We start from the raw sequence: 21886 nt of genomic DNA, 5'->3' as shown, positions 1-21886 counted from the left end.
TTCGCATGAATTTATAGTGCCAGTATATCCTCTTTTTATATTCAAAGTATTGAATCGTAAACAAATATCAGTAGTTTTCATACTTCAGACTGAGTTGTATAATAAAATCTTTTGACCACATCAACCAAAACTGACCATATTTGCTTTTTTATGTGAGTCTATATAGTTGAACAGTACTTCGGTTATATTTTTTTTACTGTAGTATATATAAATAACTGCAATATTGGAAATTGAAGAAACATGACTAACTTATGTCTATGGGCGCTGATAACACAATAACGACAGAAGACCCGTTACATCCAAACTTAAATTATTAAATAATGAACCGTCACAAAAAGTGAATTTTTATTTAGTCAGTAGTTCATGATGGTTTTTTTTTTAAACAGAACTATTTAAGGGCATCATCCAACACTCACATCACTGATTCATATACTTTATTTTAAAATGAAAAGTACATGTATGAGAAGTTCTCTTCTTGGAAAGGTATACTGACTATACTGTTAATATAATTTGAAGAAGGAAAATGATTGGTTTTGTTTGTAGCCTTACGTCCAGTGGCAAATATTTCATTCATGTTCAGATCGAGTATATTTTTCTGACGTTCCAGACTCCCAGATATTATTCATTATCGTTATGGATAAGTTTGGCAACGAGATAATGCAAATCTGAGACCTCAGTGCAAATCTCGAGGTGCAAATGTACATAGTTTTCTTGCGTTTAACAACACTGTGTTCATTACTATGATATCCCATAACTCATCCACTGTACAATTTTCGTTTGAGCATTTGTCCAAACAGAATCTTAAATCATGAATGTAAATCCAAGCCAAACAAGGTAAATTAAGATTAAATTTACTTGAATTAAATGCAGAGTTATATTTACGAAGAGACTGTTAAAAACGGGGAACGAAGAAACGTAAACAATGATGTTTCATTTGCAATCTCATAAAAATATTTCTCCGATGAGTTGGATAACCTCCTATCCACTTCGATATTTGTACATGTAAATTTTGATCAGTAAAAAATATAGAAAAATCTGCTATTATATATAGTAAAGTAATTGGAACTGATTTTTTCTTCTAAATTGCCCTTTCTGCAGTGACGTCATTTAGAACTGTTCTACAGTCCTGACTGATTTAGTCAGTTCTGCTGACAGTTCTACGGTTAGAACTGATTTGGTCAGTTCTACCTAGAACTGATCCTGACAGTTCTACCCTAGAACTGATCCTGACAGTTCTACCTAGAACTGATTTAGTCAGTTCTACCTAGAACTGATCCTGACAGTTCTACCTAGAACAGTTCTAGGGTAGAACTGTTCTAGCTAGAACTGTTCTAGGACAGGTTAGAACAGTTCTATGACAGAATATTCTGACAGTTCTAATGAGAGGTTAGAAGTGATCTCCACTGTATCTGTAATAAGCGCCAGTTCATAATGTTATAGATGCAAGGTAGATGATACTTATATAAATTGTGACTTGGATGGAGAGTTGTCTCATTGGCATTCATACCACATCTTCCGTAACGAGAAATGTTAAAACAGTGCTGTGATGAGAGTTTTTTTAATATATATTATATTCTTTTGACTTTTTTTTTATTTAAGACAAAGAGTTCTTAAAAGTTTTCTATGGATATAACTGACTAAATCAATTCTAAATAGAACTGACTAAAACTGTTCTAGGGTAGAACTGTCAGGATCAGTTCTAGGTAGAACTGTCGAAGTCCGTTCTAGGTTGAAGTGTCCTGTCGAAGTCCGTACTAGGTTGAACTGACCAAATCAGTTCTAGATTAGAACTGTTCTAGTAGAACTGTCTAAATGGTGTCATTATTGCAGTTCTTCATACTGTTCTAGAATAGTTCTCCTTCAGGATAGATGCTGACAGATAAAGTGATTCTATTGTACATGCCTTGGTACTCGGTCAAGTAGGAGCAAACTTAAGAAGTAAAATCAAGCTTGTAATCGGTACAATTTAGGGGGAAAACTTACTAATTTTATGTGTTATCTTCACGACAAAATCATCGGAAAACAGTTAATCTCCACCCACCCCCCCCCCCCCCCCCAATAGGCTATTGGAGTCAAGTGGTATAGTATTACCATTTTCGAACGGAGCTTGTTTATAGTATTTCCGGCCACAATCATTTTACATAAAATTTAGAAGCCTTATCGAATAATTCTAAAGAAAATATGTTCATGTGTTTTCAAAATTTATATCTTGAATATATAAACTGCAGTTTTACATATACTGATAAAAACATAGTGTATACCCTTACATTCATTCTGATACTCCAGAGTTGACTTCCTTTACCTGGGGTTGATAAACAAAAAGCCAACCTAATGTAAGGAAATTGAAGTACTGTCTTTCTGCCTCGGCATGACCATTAGCCATTAGCGGGACAGTGACATGTATTGCAGATAAACTGTTAAAGATGTGCAGTTAACCATATATATATATATATATATATATATATATATATATATATATATATATATATATATATATATATATAACAGTTAATAATTACAGCTTAAATTTAAAGCTTGAGTACAATTAGAAATATGAAGAATAGTTTAATTTATTACTATAATTGAAATATATTAATTGGATTGTAAAAGACATAAAAATAGAGTTCTTGACATTAGACAATATTTTTCTGTGCAAGGGGAGACAATAGGAATTCAACATGTTCAATTTTCATTACAATTTAACTTGGTTAATAGAGATGAATTCAATTAATGTTTATTTCACTACGGAAGCGTACAAGTATGGAAGCGTATTAGGGCCATCCTTTTTTTAATTGTCAACTTTGATCTTGGAATTATCAACTTTATTTTTGACAGCATTCTAAATATCTGAACAATATTCAAAACTTTTAATTATCAACAAAACCCAGGAGTAATTTCTTTTCTATGAGGAATGTGGCCGCCTCGTTGGTCTCGTGCTCGCGTGTTCGCCGTGAGTGTAGGAGGACGTGTTTTCAAGCCCCGGTCTAGTCAAACCAAAGATTTTTCAATGTGCTGCTTCTCCGATAAGCACGCATCATAAAGACAGGTCGGTCAGGATATTTGTTTATTTGTTAGGATGACATGTCTTCCTGAGGACTTACAGGGACCTGAAGACAAAAACACGTGCATAAGACAGGATTTAAATGAATAGTCTGCGACACAAAATACACATTTTCGTTTGTTGTAACATACGCTTATCTTCATTCCGCTAGAACATCATGTAACTATACAGTGTTGAGAAAGGAAATTATCAGTCAAACGAAAATATCTTAAAATAGCGAAAGTCTCATTTAGCAAAATATGAATGTAAACCTATTACTTCTACTATCATAATATTAAAAAGATATAAGTATTAATTTTCATTTTCATCTTTTTGCAGTTATTGCATAATCTTTCGTCTCTTGTTATTCTAAGATATCTTCCCTTTTCTATCAAATAAATTATGGTTACTTATTCTAAATTTGTTAATAGTTTTCTAAACTCAAATTTTAAGCAAGTTAAATCTCTTTGTTCGGGAGAGATCCGTTTGCGCCAAAAATGTGCCCTTTTGCGCCACCTGTTTTAAAATTACATGGTATCATTTGCGCCAAAAGTAAAACGTACGATTGCGCCAATTAGAAAAAAATTACTTCCCTCCTCCTTTATTGGGACTTGGAACAGGCAGTTAACACTGCAAATGTTTCTTTTTCTAAAACGTACTTTCTCTTACTTCTTGACTGCATAGGTACTTCCCAATTTCATGTATGTAGTAGCTTGTATCTTCACAAATATTGTCCATAAAGACAAAACACTGAAGGATGAAATGCATAAAACAGTTCACAATAATTCCTATGGAATGCTTCTGCTCCATGACTGGTACGTCTTGCGGTGGATAAAGTTTCATCCCATACGGAACAACGCACTGTGTCAAAAATATATGTGACTAAAACACAATCAGCAAAAGCTTCTATTTACTTCTCTTTTTGGCATAACTTGTATTAAATATTCAGCAAAGCAATAAGTTTTCTTCTCTCTCTGTATATTGACTGTCTGAATGCATTTCAAGTGATTTCTCTCCAGATGCTCATCTTCATGGTGAAATATTACCGAACATATGATACTTTTTAAGCCAAAAATAAGAATAAATATCAATCATTAATATTTATGATAGAAATGTGTACAGGTAAATTGACGCAAATGAGTTTCGAATATTGGCGCAATTGATACATTTGGAAAACAAAATTTGGCGCAAATGATACCCCTGAAAAACAGTAATTGGAGCAAAAGAACTGCTGCCCTTTCTTCTGTATTATTTAGTTTTACATGTTTATAAATAGTGAGTTTGCTGTTATCCTTTTAACAATCTAATTAAAATATAGATCTCTGATTTCGTTATACTATGTAGTACAACGAAATCAGAGATCTATTTCTATATTTTAATTCGATTGTCCTTTTTATATCTGATATTTTATTTTTACCAGCTTTTCATAAAAATTCTTTAGTTTAAAATTTTGTTTGTTCTCTTGTAGTTTTTTAGTTATCTTATATGAGGACTATTTTTCAAAGTGCGTAAATGGACACGCAGCCAGACTAATGGATATTTAGACAGACGAGTGGCCATGCAGAAATGTACTCCGATTTTTGGATATGTGATGAAATCACCATACTATTTGGCATCAGTCTGATTAAAATCAAACCTCTCAGCGCTCCCGTTTTCTGATTTCTGTTTTCAGAAAACGGGAGCGCTGTTAGGTTTGATTTTTATCGGACTGATCTGGCATGCACACGCTAGCAGACACATGTAGACGTCTGCAGAACCCTTAAGTTATTTAATGTCTTTACTATACAGGGTCACTCCTTTAAATGAGTTCTGTAGCAATGTCCGTTTTTCCGAATGTTAAATATATGAATAAATGGAACATCTCAGCCTATGAGATATCGTTGGGTGGCAATTTTATTAAACGGCATATCAATGGAACATAATATCTTACAGCTAATTTCCTAATGGTTGTAGAGTAAAACTTTGGTTGGCTTTCTTGCTTTATTTGTTTAAACGTTTACCCAAGTTTTGTTATTAAGATTAAAATCTTCAAACAATATATGTAAGCATATGTTAAACTTGTATATATTATATCTAAATTTGAAGTTATTCCAATTACAATTGTACAATATACAAAGAAACAAGGCTAACCAAAGTATTGCTATACGTGCATTAGGAATTTAGCTGTAATGGATATTAGAGAAACTTCTTCCTGCGATGAAAGTGTGTATCTCTAATTTTTACAAAGGTATTTTATCATCCACAATAAATCTGAATAGGAACAATCTTTATGTCAGCTATACGAATAAATCTTTTTGATCAGAGTCAATATATCAATTGGAGTATTTTTCGAGTGCAAACAACATTCCCAATCCCAAGACCTTTTCAATGTGACATGCATGTAAAAAAAATACACAACTTTTACAAAATCCAACCTTTAATTTGCGCAACAAGGTTAAATATAAATTGCGTCAAAAAAATAAAAAACTGCATTTGCGCCATTTTACAGGTAACTTATAACGGAAAAGTTTTGAATATTAGAATAAGATTTCTTTAGATTACCACGCCGCCCCCCCCCCCCCCCCAACCCACCCGGGTAACTAATTGAGTACATACTCATTTTCAAATATAAATCTAAGAGTCACTTAAGTTTGGAATTATATAATACTCACATGTTTGTGGTATCACTTCTGCGCCGTTACATTTCCCAAGTAATTGATTGTTTCATATTTTTCATGTCTGGCCGTAGATAGCCGACTATGCTTTTCGTTCATTGTTTTGTACATTAATTAGGTCGTTAGTTTTCTCTCAGACTGTTGAATTGTTTTACTTTGTCATTCCGGGGCCTTTTATAGCTGACTATGCGTTATGGACATTGCTTATTGTTGAAGGCCGTACGGTGACCTATAGTTGTTAATTTCTGTGTCATTTGGTCTCTTGTAGAGAGTTGTCTCGTTGGCAATCATACCACATCTTTTTTTTTTATATATATATAGGTACGGGTTTTCCTCATTTTTGAAGATCGTACGGTTACCTATAGTTGCTTTCATAATCTTCATTTGAAATTTGGTAGATAATTGTCTCATTAGAAATAATACCCCAATCTTCTTTCCTTTTATAAAGACGAAATAAGTTTGTATTCTTTTATGACCACACATACATTTTTGTACTTATATAGGTTATCAAATGAACACGAGAACACACGAACCGTTGCTTACAAGTCCTGTGTCAGAACATACTTTTGATTGTACTCCAGTGCATAGTGCTTTCTTTTAGGTTTCATGATCACTTTAATTTATAGCAGAATTTTGTTAACATTAATATTATGAGTAGTCACTTTTTAAGAATATGTTTTATCATAATTTAGGAAAAGGAGATTTTTAATACTAATTCTAAAACACAATTTGGTGTGTTTTAAACTTATCATTTAAAGTATCTTTTGAATAAAACTATTTTGTTATACTATTTACCTGTATTCAACTATATTTTTGGCGCAATTGAAATGTTTTATTTTGGCGCCATGAAATATGGTTTTTGGCGCAAATTAAAGATTTTTTTTGGCGCAAAATAAATGCCAATTGACACACAAGCAAAGCTTTTTAAGACTGGTGCATCGTGTAGGTCTAATACAAAACACAGTAAATATTCATGACCCTTTAACCCGAACTCCTACGTCGTTTGGGTTGATTAGGGTCACCAGAGCTGTGCAGATTAAATCGTATATACCGACTTGCTTGGTCAATAACTATAACTTAACATGTTCTCGTCTTGAATATTCACATAATTCGACACTGGACATTAAATATACATCCACTATCATTATCATCTTGTTTTAAGTATGCATATAAATTGTTAGGCTGTGAATATATGAAAACTTGATTAAAAATAGCCCTAGCCCTGTCGTGAAAAAAAAATCATTAACCTTATATTGCAACCTGAGTGGTGAAAATAGGAGACCCAGTTTAAAAATCTCTAAATTAAAAAAAGAATTGGAAGAACAAAAGTATACTATATACCATATATAGTTTTACTTAGAATCATCATTTTAAAGAAAAGGATTAAAATATCCTTATTCGTCAGTGGCGGATTCAGAATTTTTTGTTTTTCACTGACTGCCTACGAGAGGGCCCGCTTCAGTGATTCCCTATACATGTAGACAACTTAATTTTTCCTAAAAAACGGGGGACCGGGTACTCCCTCCCCCCCCCCCCCCCCCCCCCCCCCCCCCCTAAATCCGTCTCTGTTCGTGTGAACACAACAGTTCCATAGACAAAAGTTACGGAAGTTTCCTGTCGTGGTGATTGGGTGATGTATAAACAGGTAAGTTAAATACGTAATTCCCAATAACTTTTCATTGGACAATCCCATGTTTTGTTGCTAAAAATAAACCTGAAAATCCTAGTTTGTACGTCATCAGGGTTTACCTAGTAAATACACAAAGAAGACAGATTAATAGAATAGATATCGCGTGGAGATTTGATCACAAAGAAATTTAACAAGAACATGGATTTGTAAATGTGGAACAGCATTAAAACTAAAAACGAAAAGGTATTTATCTCCTTTTATAACATTTTTGTTTAAATAAAATGAAGTTAGTTACTGTTCTATAATTATGATCTATATAACCATATACTAAAAATAGTTTTTAAATGGAAATACCTTGAAAATTTGTCAAATATTCAAGACAAAGGGATACGACTTAAACATCAGAAAAATATTATTGAAAGTTCGAGTTACATGTACTACATTTAATGTTTAACATAAAAGACAAGTTGTTATCTTGAAATGCGAAATTAACCTGAAAGTTTAAAAAAGATTTGTAAGTTGAATGTTGGTATGCTCGATAACAAAGTATATATTTTTAATGTGTTTTTTGTTATATTATTTGAGAGAGAGAGAGGGGGGAGAGAAAACTCGGTTATCCTGGAAGTCGGAGACTTAGACATACTACATTTTTATATTAAGAACAAGAAAATTATATAATTAGGGGAATATATATTTATTTCACTCGTACTAATATATTTACCATTTACAAAAATACATGAATGATAATCATCTGAAAATTCACAGATTTTTTAAATATTGTTAAGTATAGTAGTGTCACGCAATGCTGTCTATCAACTAACACGGAAGAAAGATAAACTATTGAGGTATAATAATTTACTAATTATGATCGATATTTACGATTTGTAGATAAGTTTGGCATATTGTAACTAATATATAATTGTTTTATTACTAATTTTGGCATGTTTAGTACTTAGTAATTGTCCCCTAAAGGTTCTATAGCTATAAACGCCTCCATATTATTCGTGTTTCCACTCAAATACAATCATTGTACATTTGATAGAATATTTACTTTGTACATTTATAAACAAAAATTGGAGTTTCAAAACTGGTAATATATCAGACATTACAAGGTTAGATATATTTTGAACACTTAGTCTGTGATACCTCTTTTTTTACTTGTTATTCCGTGACACAGGTTTTATTTGGAAAACGGAAAAAGTTTCGGTATATGTCTTTTTGTACTCGTTATTCTGATACAGGTTTTATTTGTAAACGAAAAAAAGTCAAAATTATTTAAACTTTTTTTTCAGTTTATTGATTGTTTTTTCGTTTTTTTGTAGCACACACAATTCTTTTTTTTTTTAGTTTAAAATCAAATAAAATATATATTAATGTATATCAAATTTAATCCTAAAATGGTATACTATCTGGTAAATAAATGTCTGTTAACGTATTGTATGAAAATAGTCTAGACTACTCAAGTTATAAATAGATATGTGGAATTTTTCAATAATCTAAGCTGTGTGTCTCGTTTATAATTCTAAACAGAGACATTGTATGATATGACTCTGTTCTAGATAATGTTTATCTTTATAGAGTGTTAAACAACTTTTCAATCAATTAAATATTACGACCACAGTTTCATATACAAATACTAACATTTGTATGTATGAAAGTACAATTTGTGTTATGCCCTGGGATAACTTAAGTCAACCCCATGCATGTGCTATAGAAATTATTATGTGCTAAAGTTATCTCAGTGTTAATATGACAGGTGTAGAAGAAATGACTTTCATCTTCGACAACCGTTTAAATCGAGACATTAGTATTGAGTTTATTTATAACGTTTCCGTCTATATTATTGGTAGATTTCGAATTGTTTCAAATGTTTCTGAATACAATCTTAAATCTTACATGTAAATCTTTCAGTAGTTTTACAGACAAAAAATTGCACCTCATATGTCTTAGATCGCACTGATTGTATTAATCACATCAAACCTTTGATCAATTGACTTTAGGAGGTGTTATAATTGCTCGGAGATAATCGTGTCACCAAAGGCAATCTGTCACTCAATCAGATAATTGAATTATGTGATTTTACTAAAAAAAAACATCAAAGACAAAACCGAAACATAAAATTCCAATAAATACATGTGAATTATTATTATTTTTGTTACTAATTGAATAAACATGACCCGATCGGGAAGTCGCACAAAGTTTGAAAAGCTTAAGACGTAAGTCTATATTCAGTTTTGGTTTTTATTGTTGACTGCTCAATGGACTTTGTTTCTCATACATGTATTTAAGTACAACGGATACAAGTATTTCAGTTCAAGTACATGCTCATGACTGTTAAGGGAAGTTTTTATGACTTGTATGAATAAATACTTATGACGAAATACAATCTATAGTACTTATATGAAACTTCGCATTATTTATTACATTAATTCAAAAAGACGTGAAAATGTATGTATCTACTCAAATGATGTTTAACAAGTAATAAAGGTCTTTTATTTCCAGCGTTTAAACTTTTAAATTAACTATAAATTATTCATATAATTTACATCAGATTAAAAGACAGGTCCAATGAAGTCAAATTTTATCAGTCCAACATTCAGCTGAGGAACAATTGAAAGAAAATGTAATTTAAGTACTAACACTTTGAATTTCTGGTCTGTTATAAGTCAGAATGTTTTTTTTAATTAATACATTAATATCTTTATTTTCAGGAAACCAAAGATGTACAACACAAATATTGTAATGGGAAGTCAAAAAGAGAACGAAGAAAAGAAAAAAGCAAAATGTGACGTGTTAGCTGTTTATATGCCGGATGAAGACATCCAAAGTCAGTTAATGACAAAGAAAAAAACATCTCAGGAATGTATAGACTACAGGAGTTATCTCCCTGTATACCAACCAACAGTAAGTCATGATTTTTTTTTCTATATCCAGGACTTGATTGGACTTGTTTCTTTAAAAACAAATACTCAACATTTCTGTAGAGGTAGCTGCGGAACCGTAGCTCTTAGGTCCTTATGATATTATTTTGACTATTTGCGGACCCGGTTGATCCCCAAATAGTCAAAAAATACAATGAGGAACAAGGAGCTACGGTTCCGCAGCTAATGTAGAGGTTGTCATATTGTATAAAACCTTTTCGATAATGGTAAGAAGTTTAATCCTGTGTGTTGTATCGGCTATTTTTCCTTGTGTGGTTGCTGTTTCATTGGCGTTTATCCCATTCCTGGACAGAGTTACAACCCTTTCAAACATATCTATCTCTTCAGTTTTTGTTAATTGAACATTTCAAAGTGAACCCGTGAAGCAATTCAAAATTCTGTATAAGATATTTCTGGTAAATATGTTGCACAGACAACCATTGTCCAAAATGACTGCATTCCCACTTATAGTTTTGTCTTCATAACAGATTCGACACAATAATAACATTACATACATAAACATGTATCGTCATCGACTGCGAATTTGTTACACTCTCAGCTACCCAACAGAAAACACAAAAAACTTGAACAAAGATCAGTATAGCAATCTGTTCTTGATAACATTGATATTAATTTTTGGTTTCCCATATATACTTAGTAGATAGGGACTTTTACATGGTAAATATGTGGCTATGTCTATACAACTCTTTTCAAAAGTATTCTAAGATTCCGCTAAATCGGACCCAGTAAGGCTGGATATCAATGGAATATTGGACTACTAGTATTCGAAGTGTTTTATGGTATCGATCTTCTTAATATCTTATCACTTTGATTTCATGGGTTTCGTTAGCCAAGAACTGGACTTTTAATAGTGGTACTATTCACGAATGCTGCTTAATAAACAGTTGGAATTAGGCGATCAATATTTTTCATGATACTAGACTCGGATCCAATGGTCAGTAATATCAAGAGTATATAACATAGCCTTCTTATCTTATATATCTCTTTACCTTTTTAATTTGGTTTGTGAGAATAAAGATATATATACATGTATATTGATATTGAAGGAAATTTCCACTACGGTCGTAATAGCTGTAATCTTGACCATACTTCTGTAATTTAATAATCAAAATTTTATTTGGAAAAAAATGGATGAAAGGGGCGGTTAATCCTATCGCCGATTTGTAAAACATTACATTGTTCTATTCATTCATGGGAATCTACCGATACATACATGTACATACATTCATATTTAATACTTTTTTCTTGTTACACTTTCTGGGAAAAGGTTCTTGATAAGAAAAACCTCGATACAATTTAAAATCATTCAAATCACGGAAAATTAAAAATACTAATATACATGTATAATAATTGTAGTAATTAATACGTTGACGTTAAGTGATTACTTATATCCGTTTTAGCCATATATAGATACATTTATATATCGGAAATTATTATAATTGGGGTTTTGCGTGATAACTTTACAATGATTCTTTGTTTCTTCCTTTATCTAAAAATATAATTAGTTGTAATGTTTATTGAAGGAAATAGGAAGATAAAAAAGCCCCTTTGTAGTTATAAAATAGAGTAACTTCAAAGAATGATTCAAGGACAATTTCCAATCAAAAAAAATTAAGAATCACGCACCTTTACAATGAGTAACTATTTTACCATTGCCGTTTGGGGTTGGGATGGGGTGTAAAGGTTGCATACTTTGAACCCTGTGTTACTGACTTGATATCTATATCTTCTAAGGTTGGTCAAAACCTTTGATAGTTCAAAAGTGCAGTCAAATGATAATATCAGATGGCATTTTTCATATCGCATGTATTATCAGCCCTAGGTTCAATATCAGCCCAAGAGCCGCATGGCTCGAGGGCTGATATTGACCGAGTTTAAAGAAGCTCAAAGAGTGAAAAGTTCACGGACGTCGGACCCCAAATTTCGTACATTTGATATGAAATCTATCTATCATATGCCTCAACAGAGAAGAAACACATATTTTTATACGGACGAATCGACAAAACTATATATACATAATGAACACTTCTTGAGAAAAGTCAACTTTTTTAAAGTAACTTTCTAAATTATGTTTGAAACTTTTAAAAATGCATTTGAACGGTTTTACACTAGTAATTTTGGGGCCCTTATAGCTTTTTGTTCGGTGTGAACAAAGGCTCCGTGTTGAAGGCCGTACATTGACCTATAATGGTTTACTTTTATAAATTGTTATTTGGATTGAGAGTTGTCTCATTGGCACTCACACCACATCTTCCTATATCTATTTTTTTAATAATTTGTTTGTTTGTTTTTTTTTTGTTTTTTTTTTGCTGTTTTTTTTTTTTTATTATTTTACACAATATACTTTCCAGTATCCAAATAATTGTTTTGTACGTTTTTTCATAGAAAACGTAGGATTGAGGTGTATTTTCCGGAATTTGCCGAGTATCACCGGAATGCCACGCGATAACGTTACGGAAAGGCGTGTGATAACAATCGAAGCATGTGATAAAATTTTCATATCAGCCCGCTTAGCACCATTTCGAAAAAATATGGAATTTACGTTAATTTAATGCTATTATCATACAGTAAAAATCATATGTTATTTAGTCTAAGTATATGATAATTATGTATATCCTATCCAGTCATTGTCATGCATTTTATAGATGATAAGTTATTCTTTGACGTATAAGTTACGATTTGAGTTACCAGTCTTTACAAGCAAAACATTTTTTATTCGGAATTAAATGAGAAATGCATGAACTATGATGTTATAAGAATTATGTATAATGATGGTAAATTGAGTTCAAATTTCTTTCTTTAGATATTTACCATCATTATATAGATATGTTCAACTACAATGCACTAATATACAATCATGAACAATGGTAGATAACTCCAGTTATATTTTTAGCAAAATACAATTCAATATTTTATTTAAAAATCACAAATTTAATCTGCAAAATGTCTTTAGTAATCACAGATACTGTAATCTTAATATGGTATTCATCGTAAATATAGATTTTATTGCGCGAGATAGGCTATAAGCGCTGTCTGAATTTACATTGTACGTATCCGGGTAATTTCTCTCTAGATTGTGCACTAGTTATATTGTTTCTTTTTTTCTTTTTCAGACTATACCGTTTCGAAATGACCTGAAAAAGCACAAACACAGAAAAATATTACTGGGAATACTATTTGCCTCAATAATAGTGCTGTTTATGGCCCTTGGAGGAACAATAGGATACGGTGTATATAAGGGAATGTTCTAAGAGACAACCATTTTAAAATGGAGGCCTTGTAGCGATTGGTTACATTTTAACTGCTGCCATGAAAGACTATAGAAGTTGATGAACAGTGGAACATTGCTAACAGAGTTGGTGCTTCTATATGTTTAACAAAACGATGCAAAAACCAAGGTTGTTCAAAAACTATAAAAGTGCCTTTTGCGGATATATTTTTTGATACAAATGCATTTTTTACCCATTTTTATAAACTGCTTTATTTTCAATTGTAACTGTCTTTATGTACAACTTCTATATGTTCTAATTATGTTTCGTATGCAAATCGACAGTCTTAGTCTTAAAATTTCTTATAAGAGGTTGAAGTCACACTTTTATGGTAATTTGAAATTACAAAAAGGAATGGATACAAAACCTTGATGTACAACGAAAAATACATGCATCATAAAATATCAAGGTAACATAGCTATTGATCAGCGGAAACTCACAAGATTGCTAACAGCTACTGTAGTGTGTGGATGACAGGAACCCAGGTTGATACAGAGTTCATTGTTGAGGTTGATTGTGCAATGACACTAAATCTAAAACTTTTTTGGGTGTTGATCCTGGATTTTGAAATAGATAAGGGGACAAAATGGTAACTTCAAAAGTGGGACTTGTTAAAAGTCTATGCATTAACAAATAATATGTATTTAACCCTTCCGGGCACCCCTTATTTCCATATATCCGTCTGCTACTGCATTTTCATTTTTAAAGTTTGATGATCAAAGATTGGTTATTAACACCATACGGCGATGAACAACCAAAAGAAAGATAAATTAGTTTGTGTTGTTAAATTAAAACTGTAAAAAAGTAGTGTATATCCCGTCCGAGCTTATGATATCATGACCATGCTGTATCTTTTTCATACCATTTGTACACACATTGTGTGTAATATGATCACGATTTTCTTTTGATTTCAAAGATCTTTTGTTGTGTAAGTTCATGATGTGTCTTAAAGATACATGTTATTGTATACATGTGGATATCGCAACTTGTGTGTATATGTGTGCTAAGAAGGTTGTACAACTATATATTAGAGAGAGAAAGAGAAAGAGAGATATTGGGATGAGTATATATGTTGTCTATGGTATATATGAGCTGGTGTAGAATTAAAAAAGAAGAGAGACAGATAAATGTAGAAAGAGAGACTTCTACGATCAACATGTTTACAAAACACATGTGGTTGGTCAATTTGAAAACCATCATATTTATTTATTATGTTTATATGATAACATTTGTTGAATAAAACATTTTGTTGAAAAACCTTAGCTAATGATGTATCCTAATTGTGACACACATGTATAAAATCGTGTTTTCAATAACATATGTAAACATATTTTTGGGGCCCTTTATAGCTTGCTGTTCGGTGTGAGCCTAAGCTCAATATTGAAGGCCGTAACTTGACCTATAATGGTTTACTTTTCTAAATTGTAACTTGGATGGAGACTTGTATCATTGGCACTCATACCACATCTTCCTATATCTGTACATATATAGAGACCCTTTATAGTTTGCTGTTTGATGTGAGTCAAGGCTCTGTGTTTAAGGCTTTGAGACCTATAATTGTTAGACCTATAATTGTTAACTTTTTATACATTGTGAGATTTGTCTATTTGGTACTCATACCACACCTTCTTATTTGTATACAAAAAAAAATATGTATGATTTTCAATGAAATAACTACCTATCATGAAACAAAGATACAGACAACTACTGTGTTGTGTCGCCCTAAGGAATTCCAAGAATAACTTGAAAAAAATGACCATGACAGTATGGTGACCTAATTATTGTCACAGATATACTTAGACACATTTATGCAATTCAAAAGTAAGAACTGCACCTATCGACCTGAAGAAGTAAATAGCACTAAATAGCTATGGCAGACAGAAACCGTACGGCCTTCAACAATGAGCAAAGCCCATACCGCACAGTCAGCTATAACAGGTCCCGAAACATGGTTGTATAAGAACTCAATTTTTCTCTTATCATAACTAACCCTTGAAACAGAACAAGGACATCAATTGAAAATATGCACTAAAAAGAATTGCAAACCAGTTGATTTGAAAGAACTCATTATAGAAAGTTCGAAGTTACTGAAAACTAGGTCAAAACCTAATTTCAAGAAACAATTATAGTTTAAACAATATTTTATTCAAATAAAATTGAATTGGATTTGGCAATAGGCATAGCCTATGTAAGCCCTCTCCACAAAACAAGGTACAATATATTAAATACAAACAAAGAAACACATACACAAACATAATGACAAAACAGAATTATTTTTTCAAAAATATCTCTTAGCTGACTGGAATGATGTTTTAAAATCAACAGTATGACTATTTTTAAAATGCTTCAAAACTCACAAAAATAAGAAAAAATAAATTATGAAAAAAGTTTTAATATTCTAGGTGATAAGCTCCAGCATTGATTTAGAGGTCTCACATTAAATGGTCCCCAGTCAGTTATTTAAAATAATAAATTTAATAACTCATTTTTAAAACAACATGTTTGATATCATGTACTTATTTTTACTAAATTGTTGCACCTGAAGAAAAACGACAGCGAGTAGTAACCATATTGATACATTAAAGAATTATAATAATATAAAAAGAATTTAGAATGTTAATAATAAGAAGAGAGAGAGAAAAAATAGATTTAAGAAATTAAAGATATACAAATTGAATATATGAATGATACAAAAAATAAAGGTGTATTTATTAGCTTTTTAGTTTAATAATATTAATTTCAATGTACTGTCGTTTCCTTATAACTTTTGTTTCAATTTTAATTATTTTTCAGCTGGTTCGGGTCTAAGAGCTTAATATAATATAAAATACAGACATACAAAGTAAAAGTTAATTTGGTTTTGGACTATAAAATACATTTCATTATACAAATCTCTCTGAATTTTTTATATATTCATGAACAGCCTTACCTATCTGCACATTGTCTTCAAAACTCATAGATTGATCACCAAATAGTATCAACTTTAAATGAATATCAACTCCATAAGCAGACAGTTTATTAAGGAGTGTCATCCTGTTAAGAGTGTATGATGGACAATCAAAATAATAATTTTGATTTTGATTGTCTTCACATTTACATAAACATTTAGGACAGGAAGGTTCTTCTGTCAAAAAATCATGAAACAAGTGAGAATTTAAATTACTTGCATCGTTTCGTAATTGACAATGAATAATATTAAATTTTCTTATACCTGAACAAAAATATTTAGGAGGAATCTCTGGTTTATATATTTTATCAAGTACATATTTGAACTGGTTAATCGACAAAGCCTTTTTAGCATTAGTATCTAATTCATTCCAGAGTTTTACAACAGATGGCATGACACTTCTATAATATGAAACTGTTCTGCACCTTTGGATGGTATAGTTCTGAGAGTCTCTCCTAAGATTGTAATCATTCGGTGTGAGAAAACAAAGTTCTAATAAATCTATCATATAACTTGGAGAAAATCCATTTTTTATTTTATAAAATGTAGTAAGTTTATGCTTCTTCCTTCTGTCTGATAATTTTTCAAGACCTATTTCAGAAAACAATTTAATTTAGAAACAATGATACCGGGTTATTTTCCATAACTTAAATATCAACTCGGTAATACACTTCCAACGGATTTAGCACAAAAACATAAGCACAAGTTTATACAAAAGTATGAGATAGTTCAATGCAGAACCATTAGTATCGGCAGGTTGCGGGACCATAAGAGATGATGACCGGATGCAATATAATTCTGAATATTTATCATATACTACACATAAGGATATAAAGAATCACAAAAAATGCTGCACAGAACAACGTATCAATCAAGGATGAAAAATTTTGTCCTGCATTTTTTTAGCTGTTATCTCTGTCCTGCCTTTTTATTTTTCACTCTATTTTTAAGCTCAAGATTTTGGGATTGATCCTTGTGAGATTCGGGAATATATTTTTCGATTTCAGGATTTCGGGATCAGAACCCCTCCGACCACCTCTCAAATTAGCCTTAGTCGGTCTTAGTCATTTATACAAGATGCATATCCTACCATTGGCATGTTAATACAGCTCTAAAAAGAAAAAGCACTGATAGAGTGCCATAGAAGCATATTTTATAAGACTAATAATGGTCTTTATATAAGCAGTTACATTTATTTCATGTTTGAAGCGGTGCAGAATTTTAATTTAATTTGACTTTTACCAAAAGCTGCATTGTATCAAAGGAGAAGAATAATTGTGTTTTTAAGCTCGGGATTTTGGGATTGATCCTTACGGGATTCGGGAATATATTTTTCGATTTCAGGATTTCGGGATATGATCGAATTTCTTTTAATTCTGCATCTCGGGATTTCCGGATCAGAACCCCTCCGACCACCTCTCAAATTAGCCTTAGTCGGTCTTAGTCATTTATACAAGATGCATATCCTACCATTGGCATGTTAATATAAGACGGAATTTTACCAAATTTAAAACATTATTATATTAAATAATTTATGCAAAACATGAGGCACTGTAAAAAGGGTTATGGAACACAAAAAATAATTAAAAACAGAAAGGAAACAAATATCGGACTTTGGAAAAAGGGAGAGGGCTTTTGATACCTTTTATGAAATTCCCCATACAAATGTTGAACAATATAGGTGATAAAACTTACCCTTGTTTTAAGCCTGAGTTAACACTGAACCACTCATTTAAGTTTCCATTCAATTTGATTGCACATTCAACCTGAGAGTAAATCGTTGTGATAATTTTGAACTAATTCCAAAAAATAATAAACTCCTGTTCACTGTAGCATAAGCTTTCTTAAAATCTACAAAGACAGTAAAAGTTGACACTATTTTACATTTCCTTGTCTCAATAATTGACGTAATTGTGCTGAAATGATCAATAGTACTTCTACTTTTACGAAACCCATTTTGTTCATCAAGTAAAATATCTCTATGATCTAACCAATTTACCAATCTATTGTTTAAAATACTACAATATAATTTATAGGCACAAGGTGCCAAAGTTATTCCCCGATAAGACAAAGGATCCCGGCCTGGGAACCGATGTAGAAGATTTTTGGATAGGTATGATAATCCCTTTATACCATACTGACGGAATTTTATCAAATTTAAACATATATTAAATAATTTATACAAAACACGAGGCACTGTAAAAAGAGTTATGGGAGACTATATAAAATCCTTATACATACAATCCAATCCATAAAAAATCATCAACAAAAACCTGCTATGCAAACATCATCAATGATTTTTTATGTATGCGAAAGCTAATTAAAAATCAATTCAGTAACTACAGACTGAGCGGATTATAACTTATTGATTACTCCGAAAGTATACTTTGTAATTACTCATTAAGTATAGTTTTTTAATTACTCATGAAGTACTGCTAATTGTAATCCTCAAGAAGTGCTCTATGTACAAAGAAAACAAATTCGTTTAATATAAATGTTTCCAGAATGTCTGTAAAAGTATCATACCAGTTTTAGTCTTAACATTCCAACAATATTTATAACAAGAAACCAAGGCAGTTCAAGATTAATATAATAAATATTTATTTATTTAATTATACCTCCTGCATTGTCCTGAAGGTAAGAACGATTTTAAAAATAAAAAAAGAGTATTTTGTCAATTTTATTATACAACAATATAAATGATAAATCTATATGTAAAAAAAGTAAATATTTACTAGATGGACGTCAAAATGAATAATTTTTTTTTACATATTTGAAAGAAGCTATCACTTTAGTAAAGATATTTATTTGATGATAATATGTATCTATATTCAGTCTATTAAAAAATCCCTTTCCAGATTTAAACGAATTTCATTAAATCAATGATTGAAATTTAATTTCCTTTTTTTTTTTAAAACTGGTAAACTTATTTAAAGATATTACCTGTATTACACGTACATATTATCCATGTGCATATTAAAGCATTATTTATTGAGCCTGATCGGCATGCATGATTTATGAAAATACTCCCTTTTTTAATAAATTATTACAGCACCAAATATTTCTCAGTCGAAATCATGTATATTTGAGAAAATTTAAACATGAATATTAGAAATAAATTGCAATTTAAATTATCCCAAAATGTTCTATTATTGTTAACTTTTATGCCTTTTGAAATTTTAAACGGGAGAATCGCCCCATGCGGCAATCATTATATTTTCTTATTCTTATATATTTTCCCATTTTAGTCACAGTTACAAGGATGTATCACTCAAACATAACCTCATCTGCCAAATACCAGACAACAGTTGGTCAGAAAATTGGTAAAATGAATATTGTGTCAAACCCATTGGCTATTCTACCAGAACCGAGATTGATGAAGTCTTACCCTGTCGCTGTACCCGACTTGATAGCCACCACAGCGCAAACTACGTCAAAACATATAAAGAAAACAGACACACGCATCAATCTATCAGTGAACCAAGGAACAGTTGGGAACGTTGGTGTTCCTTTCGTTGTACCAAGTTTTGAGCGAAGCAAAGTAAATTTACCAGTCGTCGATTTCAGATATTTCACCAATAAACCAGTTTACCAAGGAACTGTAAGTTGATTTTATATTTAGATGGAATCCATTAAATATACTCTATTTCTTTAGGATTTACACCTAATCGTTTATGTACATGCTATCATAGTTAAATTTGCAATAAACATAGAGAGCGTTTTTTGTTTTTTTTAAATACTGTCCCTATCTTTAAAACTCAGGATAATAAATTGAAAAAAATATATCAACTGTTTCACATTTCTGAGAGTGCGTAACAATATCAGTTTGAATTCGATCGCTCTGTCTATACCATTACTTTTGGTTTATAAATGTTACCCGCAATTGTCCACAATTATGCGGCCATCTTGTATTTTCACTATTTATACCAAAATTGGAAGAGGGAAAATACAGAAATATAAAAAGAAAAACTTTGTTCGTGGACTGGTATCTGCACTGTAATGCAACCCTGTATTTGTTAGGCTTGTACAACGAAAATCTGAATGTAGTGCATTTCGATACTATCCTGATTTTTTTCTTCAGTTTGATTTGTTGTTTTGTTCTGTTCTGTTCAGGTAGATTCCTCCGTTATATATCGGAGCACTCCCACTTGGGGATATATGGTTTTAAAATATTTACAGATATTTACAGTGTGGTGTGGTGCTCAAGTTTAAAAAACCTTATATACAGGTAAAACTGTGAATTTTAAGAACAATTATTCATTTTTCTTTAGCATAATTAGTTGCCCTTGAACACCTTACTCTTAACGTATGACTAAAATATCTTTAAAATGAATTTTATTTTAATTTCAGACTTTACCATTGCCAACGGTTACCAGGCAATACAAAGAACTTACAGTATTCAACGGATTCATATTTTCATTGATAATCATCATTGGGACGATACTTGGTGCATTTGCTGGTTATGGAATGTACAAAATGTTCCAGTGAAAATTTCGTCTGCTGTTAGACGTCCGGAAGTAATCTTGCAAGACTGTGCTCACGCAACAGCCAACTGTACAGACGGTGAAATATTTATTTCAATCGTTGCGGCTTTAACAGGGATGCACAAATCAAACAAAGAATTTAATTACCAGAGCCTATTGCAAACAGACTCATCTTGTGTTACATACACTACAGAGCCTTTGGTAAAACTCTTAACCCGAAAAGGGCGCTACTGACGCGATGTATGTACAGATTGAGACTATTTGGTGCAAGTTGTGAGCAATTGTAAAAACTGTATTGCATTATAATATTAATATTGTATATACTATAATATATTGTAAATATTGTTACATATTTATTTAATTATAATAATTTATTTATATAATCTGTAAATACCAATAAACAATTTACACAGATACAACTTCTTGTTTTTTTTTTAATTCTTTCAGTTCACATTGAAATATGAAGTTTGAAGAGGTTTTTGTCTTCATGAATTATTTTATTCCGAGTGAAAGGAAAAAAGCCCGACTATTCTTATAATTCTTGAATTGATTTCCATAAAAGATAATAAAACAAACAGACAAGAGGTCACGTTTATCTAAACGAGGGACTTTTATGCACATGTAATAGAATACAAAGAGTAGCAAAATTCTAGATTTCTTTATCTTCTTGGGAGAAATCAAAGAGATCCGCATCCGCAATGCAAATCAACTGGCTAAATTGAACACGTCATCACCATCCCTCTAAATTCATGTGGTTTATCTCCCTTTCAGCATATTTCTAACTACAACGAATAGTTGGATGCAAACATTTTTTATATGACTTGTGAAACTGCATCGGTTTTCTTCCCCTCAGAACAGTTCGATTTCATCAACCAGTTAAAAGATCGATCAAACATTTTATGGACTTTTCTTTAAACTGT

At 31.4% G+C, this 21886-nt stretch overlaps 1 protein-coding gene and 1 long non-coding RNA gene across 3 annotated transcripts; both read left to right on the top strand.

Annotated features, from left to right (window-relative positions):
• Window positions 1-7423: 7423 nt before the first annotated feature.
• On the top strand, window positions 7424-14792 carry LOC143083363 (uncharacterized). 2 transcript variants are annotated; one of them, XM_076259622.1, is made up of 3 exons: window positions 7424-7567; window positions 10036-10228; window positions 13380-14792. In XM_076259622.1, exons 2-3 carry the CDS (start codon window positions 10046-10048, stop codon window positions 13515-13517), a joined length of 321 nt encoding a protein of 106 aa, XP_076115737.1. In that variant the 5' UTR covers window positions 7424-7567; window positions 10036-10045; the 3' UTR covers window positions 13518-14792. The 2 variants fall into 2 exon arrangements, with proteins under 2 accessions (XP_076115737.1, XP_076115736.1); XM_076259621.1 differs by lacking the exon at window positions 7424-7567 and adding an exon at window positions 8494-9540.
• A 4187-nt stretch (window positions 14793-18979) lies between these two features.
• Window positions 18980-21353, top strand: LOC143083361 (uncharacterized). The gene is made up of 3 exons (XR_012980663.1): window positions 18980-19119; window positions 19731-20083; window positions 20833-21353. It is a non-coding gene; the product is annotated as an uncharacterized LOC143083361 (long non-coding RNA).
• Window positions 21354-21886: the final 533 nt, after the last annotated feature.

The sequence above is a fragment of the Mytilus galloprovincialis genome, chromosome 7, assembly GCF_965363235.1.
Source record: "Mytilus galloprovincialis chromosome 7, xbMytGall1.hap1.1, whole genome shotgun sequence".
NCBI classification, from domain to species: Eukaryota; Metazoa; Mollusca; class Bivalvia; order Mytilida; family Mytilidae; genus Mytilus; species Mytilus galloprovincialis.
This window is presented reverse-complemented; position numbering and strand designations above follow the sequence as displayed.

What these genes read in the sequence shown, in the direction of transcription:
- LOC143083363 (XM_076259621.1), top strand. Translation starts at nt 9,497, where the DNA reads ATGACCCGATCGGGAAGTCGCACAAAGTTTGAAAAGCTTAAGAC. An exon ending in AAGTTTGAAAAGCTTAAGAC is followed by an intron (nt 9,541 to 10,035) that starts GTAAGTCTATAT and finishes CTTTATTTTCAG; the next exon opens with GAAACCAAAGATGTACAACA. An exon ending in TCCCTGTATACCAACCAACA is followed by an intron (nt 10,229 to 13,379) that starts GTAAGTCATGAT and finishes TTTCTTTTTCAG; the next exon opens with ACTATACCGTTTCGAAATGA.